The sequence below is a fragment of the Cebus imitator genome, unplaced genomic scaffold (assembly GCF_001604975.1).
Source record: "Cebus imitator isolate Cc_AM_T3 unplaced genomic scaffold, Cebus_imitator-1.0 Scaffold581, whole genome shotgun sequence".
NCBI lineage: Eukaryota > Metazoa > Chordata > Mammalia > Primates > Cebidae > Cebus > Cebus imitator.
The window spans coordinates 748,170-755,142 of NW_016107896.1; the positions used below are offsets into that span (position 1 = coordinate 748,170).

Here is a 6,973-nt window from a genome sequence, read left to right on the forward strand (position 1 = left end):
GAGGCGTTGCATCCGGGCAGCCTCGCTGGGGCTTCGGCGAGGCCCGCACGCTGGGGTCGGCGGGTCTGGGTGTGGTCCGGGCCGGAGAAGCCGCTGCTGCCATAAGTCGGGTGGGGTAGAGACGTTCGCCACGGCTTCAATGCGTGGGCCTGGCCAGGGGGCAGCCGCAGCGGAGGCCTCAGGTGTCCCGGGGCCCTCAGCTCACCCGCCGGCCCGGGCCGCGCGGCCTGCAGGGCCCAGGGCGAGCTCGCCGCCCGCTCTGCGGGACCAGAACTCAAAGGTTCTTTTAAAAATAAGTAGCGGGCGCGGTGGCTCACGCCTGTAATCCCAGCACTTTGGGAGGCCGAGGCGGGCGGATCACGAGGTCAAGAGATCGAGACCATCCTGGCCAACACGGTGAAACCCCGTCTCTGCTAAAAATACAAAAATTAGCCGGGCGTGGTGGTGGCGCGTGCCTGTAGTCCCAGCTACTCAGGAGGCTGACGCAGGATAATCGCTTGAACCCAGGAGGCGGAGGTTGCAGTGAGCCGAGATCGAGCCACTGCACTCCAGCCTGGACAGCAGAGCAAGACTCCGTCTCAAAAAAATAAAATAAAACAAATAAGTGCCGGGTGCGGTGGCTCACGCCTGTAATCTCAGCACTTCTGGGAGGCCGAGATGGGTGAATCACTTGAGGTCACGAGTTCATGACCAGCCTGGCCAACATGGTGAGACCCCGTCTCTACTAGGAATACAAAAAAATTAGCCGGGTGTGGTGGTGTGTGCCTGTGGTCCCAGCTACTCGGGAGGCTGAGGCAGAAGAATCCCTGGAACCCAGGAGGCGGAGGCTGCAGTGAGCCGAGATTGAGCCACTGCACTCCAGCCTGGTGACAGAGCAAGACTGTGTCTCAAAATAAATACGTGAAAATGAAAAGGCCACGCACGGTGGCTCACGCCTGTAATCCCAGCACTTTTGGAGACCGAGGCGGGCAGATCACCTAAGGTCAGGAATTCAAGACCAGCCTGCCCAACATGGCAAAACCCTGCGTCTAATAAAAATAACAAAAATTAGCTAGGTGTGGTGGCAGGCGCCTGTAATCCCAGCTACTAGGGAGGCTGAGGCACAAGAATCGCTTGAACCTGAGCATTGTACTCCAACCTGGGCAACAGCGAGACCCCGTTACAAAAAAATAATAAAATATAATACATAAATATTTTTTAAAAACTCACACATCTGATGTAAGATTAAAGGAAGGTTTTTGGATGAAATTATGGAGGTTAGATGAGAAGTAGATTCCTCAAAGGGAAGATCTCTAATTTTTTTAAATTTTGAGATGGAGTCTCGCTCTGTCACCCAGGCTGAAGTGCAACGCCTAGGTACAACCGATTCTCCTGCCTCAGCCTCCCGAGTAGCTGGGATTACAGGCGCCCACCACCATGCCCGGCGAATTTTTAAAAGAGACAGAGTTTCACTATGTTGGTCAGGCTGGTTTTGAACTCCTGACCTGATGATTCACCCACCTCGGCCTCCCAAAATGCTGGGATTACTGACATAAGCCACCACGCCCAGCTTTTTATTTATTTTGAGACAGTCTCTGTTGCCCAGCATGTAGTACAGTGGAATAATCATAGCTCACTGAAGCCTCAACCTCCCAGGCACAACCATATGTGGCTAATTCTTAAATTTTTTGTAGAGCCAGGGTCTCACTTTGTTGCCCAGGCTGGTGTCAAACTCCTGGACATAAACGATCCTCCTGCCTCAGTCTCCCAAAGCACTGGGACTACAGGCATGAGCCACTGTGCCCAGCCTTCCTAACCTGTACCGGTCTGCATTATGTAGGGTAATCATGTACACTGTCCCCAAATGTCCCTGTGGCAGCCAGGGCAGTCAGCTGCTGCAGTCGCATGCTGAGAAATCCTCCAGGGCCCTGCTCTCAGCAGACACGGAAATCAGAATCACTTGTGTATTCCCCACAAGGCTGGCTTTATGTTCTCTGGGCCTGGAAGCCAAGGGAGCTGCAGAGGGAAAACTGATCACCACGTGCTGTCGGCCTGGTCTCAGGCTGCCGGAGCTTCCCTCACCCTCCAGCAGAGGTCCCCCTAGTGAGACTCAGCCCCGCTCCCTGTTCCTGCAGGCCTTGGCCTGCCTCCCGGGTTTGCAGTTGTGATTTATTTTTGGTACGTCAGCTTCTGGTCATCAAATAGCAAAACCCAAAACGGGGCAGCACGGTATCTTCCAAGTGTCTGCTCAGGACACGGCTTCAGCCCTCGGTGGTCCCCTCTCCCCAGGGGCCCTGAGGCCTTTGGGATTCTTGTCAAGCTCCTTCAAGGGCCTGCAAGGACTTAACGGTAAGTAGCTAGGCCAGTGATGGACAAAGGTCAGGTGACAGGCAGGGAATGGAGAGGCCTGGGGGTGGAGAAGATAGAAAGCCCCACATCTGTTCCATCCATTTCTCCTTTCTGAAGGCCGATAGACCCAGGAGAGTGGCAGCATTGGCCCCTGAAACCCCCATCTGGGGGACTTTCCTACAGAAAAGAGGTCCCTGGGGCTGATCTGGTTTTTGGACTTTCAGAGTTCAGGGGAGGGAAGTTACATACAAAAAAGGACCAAGCCAGCCGGGTGTGGGAGGGCGAGGCGGGAGGGTCACTTAAAGTCAGGAGCTCAAGACCAGCCTGGCCAACATGGTGAAACCCCACCTCTACTAAAAATACAAAAATTAGCTGGGTATGGTGGCTTGTGCCTGTAGTCCCAGCTATGCAGTAGAGTGAAGCAGGAGAATGACTTGAACCTGGGAGGTGGAGGTTGCAGTGAGCTGAGATCTCGCCACTGCACTCCGGCCTGGGCCACCTACTACCATGTGGGGACCCTGTCCACAGGGGTCTTGGGAAAGGTGTGAGGGGTGAGTGTGGCAGTAGATAGAGGCACAAAATTGGCCCCAGTCAGAGCTGGGGGATCGGGCAAGATAACCACTTCCTCAGCCCCTCAAGAAAGGTGAGTGCAGCCACAACTTGGCCAAGCTGGCTGTGCTGGCCTAGGGTGCCATCTCACAGGGGGTCCAGATGTACTTTCTGCTCATGGAGGCTTGGGGAGGAGGAGGAAGCTGGCACTACCCAGATTTGGGAGGTAATGAGGCACAGATGCCCATTGTGAGGACTCAGAAGGACTTGCCAGCAAATGGGCTTGTTTTTATGGGAAACAGACACTCCTGGGCTCCATCAGGTTGCTGATGGGGCAGGCAGAGAAGGCCTGTGTGTGAGGCAGCCCAGATGCCTGGCACTGGGAGAGGGGACTTGTTATTCTAAACCTTCCTCTGGTAACCAGGCACCCAGTAGTGGGGCCACCAGGATTCCTGGAACAGCCCGCCTAATCCTGGAGGCAGCCAGTGCTGCTGCTTGGCTGATCAGCAAACTGGCTCCTTTGAGAGGCCAGGCCTCCTTAGGCCCAGAAGCAGTGGGGGAAAGGGGGCTGGAGGGAGCTTTGGCTTTGCTGAGTGGCAGGTTGGGCCTGTTTCCTACCTGCCCTTTTCCCTGTTGGTAGATGATTTTCCGCATTCCCCAAATCCTGCATCTGATTTTGTTTTGCTTTTTTTGAGTCTCACTCTCTCACCCAGGCTGGAGTGCACTGGTGCAATCTCAGTTCACTGCAACCTCCACCTCATGGGTTCAAGCGATCCTCCTGCCTCAGCTTCCCAAGTAGCTAGGACCACAGGTCCAAGAGCCATCATGCCTGGCTAATTTTTCTATTTTTTGTTGAGATGGGGTTTCTCTTTGTAGCCCAGGCTGGTCTCGAACTCCTGACCTCAAGTGATCTGCCCACCTCAGCTTCCCAAAGTGCTAGGATGACAGGTGTGAGCCACCACACCAGGCCCAAATCCTACATCTGAAGCAGCAGTTGAGTTCCCTGGTAGGAGCTTCCATGTTCCCAAAGCAAGGTGGGGTAGCTCAGTGCCTCTGTGTCTAAGCCGGAGTGTCCTGGCTCCACACCACAGCAGGCCCACTCAGGGCTCACTGGCCATTGTTAGGTAGGACATGGGGCATTCTGCTGGCAGGACCCCGAGCCAAAGGGTACCTGCCCAACCATGGACTCACATTAAAAAAATAGCACCAGCTGGACACCTGCACTGGACACGGGGAGCAGAGATGGCTAGGACATCCTAGAGATGACCATCTAGATGACACACACTGACAAGTGACACCAGAGGCAGGAACCAGGACAGACCCACCCAGCTCTCCATCCCTTAGAGCACCCAGCATGGTGGTTGGCAAAGAGTGGGTGTTAGTGTCTGCAGAATGAAGACGGAATGAATGAGTGATTATCAAAGTCCCAGTTATGGACAGAATACATGAGAAAGGGCCGGGTGCAGTGGCTCACGCCTGTATTCCTAGCACTTTGGGAGGCCAAGGTGGGTGGATCATTTGAGGTCAGGAATTTGAGGCCAGCCTGGCCAACGTGTTGAAATGCCATCTCCGCTAAAAATACAAAAATTAGCCCGGCATGGTTGTGTGTGCCTGTAGTCCCAGCTACCCAGGAGGCTGAGGCAGGAGAATTAATTGCTTGAACCCGGGAGGCGGAGGTTGTAGTGAGCCAAGATCACTCTAGCCTGGAAATTGTGGCCATGTGTAGCGGTGGCTCACGCCTATAATCCCAGCTCTTTAGGAGGTTGAGGCGGGAAAATTGCTTGAGGCCAGGAGTTTGAGACCAGCCCGGGCAATATAGAGAGACCCTGTCTCTACAAAAATCTTAAATATTAGGGCCAGGCATGGTGACTCACATCTGTAATCTCAACACTTTGGGAAACTGAGGCGGGCAGATCACCTGCAGTCAGGAGTTCAAGACCAGCCTGGTCAACAAGGTGAAACCTTGTCTCTACTAAAAATATAAAAAATTAGCTGGGTGTGGTGGCAGTTGCCTGTTAATTCCAGCTACTCGAGACGCTGAAGCAGGAGAATCACTTGAACCTGGGAGGCAGAGGTTGCAGTGAGCTGAGAGCCGAGATCACACCACTGCACTCCAACCTGGGTGATAGAGCAAGACTCTGTCTCTGGAAAAAAAAAAACAAAAACTTAAATATTAGCTGAGTGTGTGCTGCCCAACTTTCGTGCCAGTTACTCAGGAGGCTAGGGTGAGGGGATCACTTGAGCCCAAGAGGTCGTGGCTGCAGTGAGCTATGATCGTACCACTGCACTCCAGCCTGGGTAACAGAGTGAGACCCCATCTCTACAAAGAAATTTGTTTGAGCTGGAGTCTCGTCTCCCAGGCTGGAGTACAGTGGTACGATCTCAGCTCACTGTAACCTCCGCCTCCCAGGTTCAAGCGATTCTCCTGCCTCAGCCTCCTGAGTAGCTGGGACTACAACCATGTGCCACCATGCCCAGCTAATCTTTGTATTTCTAGCAGAGACAGGGTTTCATCATGTTAGCCAGGCTGGTCTCGAACTCCTGGCCTCAAATGATCTGCCTCAGCCTCCTAAAGTGCTGAGATTACAGGTGTGAGCCACCGCACCGGACCTCAATTCAGAAACGTTTATTTGGAACATTCACTGTAGGCCAGTCTGGTGCCAGGAGATGTAAGAAACAGTTCCAGGAGTGAGAAACAGTTCCAGGCCCCAAGGAGAACACCCCCTGGGTCAGAAGCGCTGACAGCTTCTTTCTGCTCCCCTCTCAGAGGTGCCCAGAGTTCCCCCGCTGAGCATCTGAGCATGACCCGGGACGAGGCACTGCCGGACTCTCATTCTGCACAGGACTTCTATGAGAATTATGAGCCCAAAGAGATACTGGGCAGGTAAGGCCCACGCTCTCCCTATGAAGGGCTCTCCTAAACTCCAGCAGGCCCTGTGGGCTACAGCCACCTCTGCTCCACCGCAAGGACTGACCCCACTTGCATCCCCCAAATGCTGTCCACTTGGAGAAACCCTTGGTTTGGGGTCCTGCCCTCCTGAAGCGAGGACAGATAAGAGAAACCTCTCCCAGCAAAAAGTTCCCAGGGGCAGGTACAGTGGCTCACGCCTGTAATCCCAGCATTTTGGGAGGCTGAGGTGGGAGGACTGCTTGAGGCCAGAAGTTCAAGGTCAGCCTAGGCAACATGGCAAAACCCCGTATCTTTTTTTTTTTAGACAAGGTCTTGCCCTGTTGTCCAGGTTTGAGTACAGTGATATGATCTTGGCTGACTACAGTCTCTGCCTCCTAGGCTCAAGTGATCCTCCCACCTACGCCTCCCGAGTAGCTGGGACCACAGGTGTGTGCCACCACGTGTGGCTAACCATCTCTATTTAAAAAAAAGCAGCCAGGCACAGTGGCTCACACCTGTAATCCCAGCAGTTTGGGAGGCCAAGGCAGGAGGATTGTTTGCATCCAGGAATTCAGTATCAGCCTGGGCAACATAGTGAGACCTCGTCTCTACAAAAAAAACAAAAATTAGCCAGATTTGGTGATGTGCACCTGCAGACCAGCTACTCGAGAGGCACAGGTGGGAGGATTGCTTGAGCCCTGGGGAGTTGAGGCTGCAGTGAGCCGTGAACATGTCATTGCACTCAGCCTGTGCAACAGAGAGAGACCCTAGAGACCCTATCACACACATACAAAAAGTTCTTAGGTGTTGTTAACAAGCACATCTAAACCCAGCTTTGACCAGAATCAGGAATCAGGAATAGAGGGAAGATTACAGCACTAAGAGTGTAGGGCTTCTTTCTTTCTATATGTTGAGCAAGAGCACTGAACTAGGGCCGGGAATGGTGGCTCACACTTGTAATCCCAGCACTTTGGGAGGCCAAGGTGGGCAGATCACCTGAGGTCAGGAGTTTTAGACCAGCCTGGACAACATGTTGAAACACCATCTCTACTAAAAATATAAAAATTAGCAGCATATGATGGCGGGCACCTGTAGTCCCAGCTACTCGGGAGGCTGAGACAGAAGAATCACTTGAACCCAGGAAGTGGAGTTGCAGTGAGCCAGGATCGTGCCACTGCACTCCAGCCTGGGCGACAGAGCAAGACT

At 53.4% G+C, this 6,973-nt stretch overlaps 1 protein-coding gene across 1 annotated transcript in view; it reads left to right on the forward strand.

Annotated features, from left to right (window-relative positions):
* Positions 1–2,085: 2,085 nt before the first annotated feature.
* The window catches only part of PHKG1 (phosphorylase kinase catalytic subunit gamma 1), a 13,705-nt gene continuing 8,817 nt past the window's right edge, over positions 2,086–6,973 (forward strand). Inside the window, exons 1-2 of the mRNA XM_017516369.2 lie at positions 2,086–2,328; positions 5,645–5,761. Of these exons, the coding sequence (XP_017371858.1) occupies positions 5,679–5,761 (83 nt within the window). The 5' untranslated portion in view covers positions 2,086–2,328; positions 5,645–5,678. The remainder of the gene's footprint in view (positions 2,329–5,644; positions 5,762–6,973) is intronic.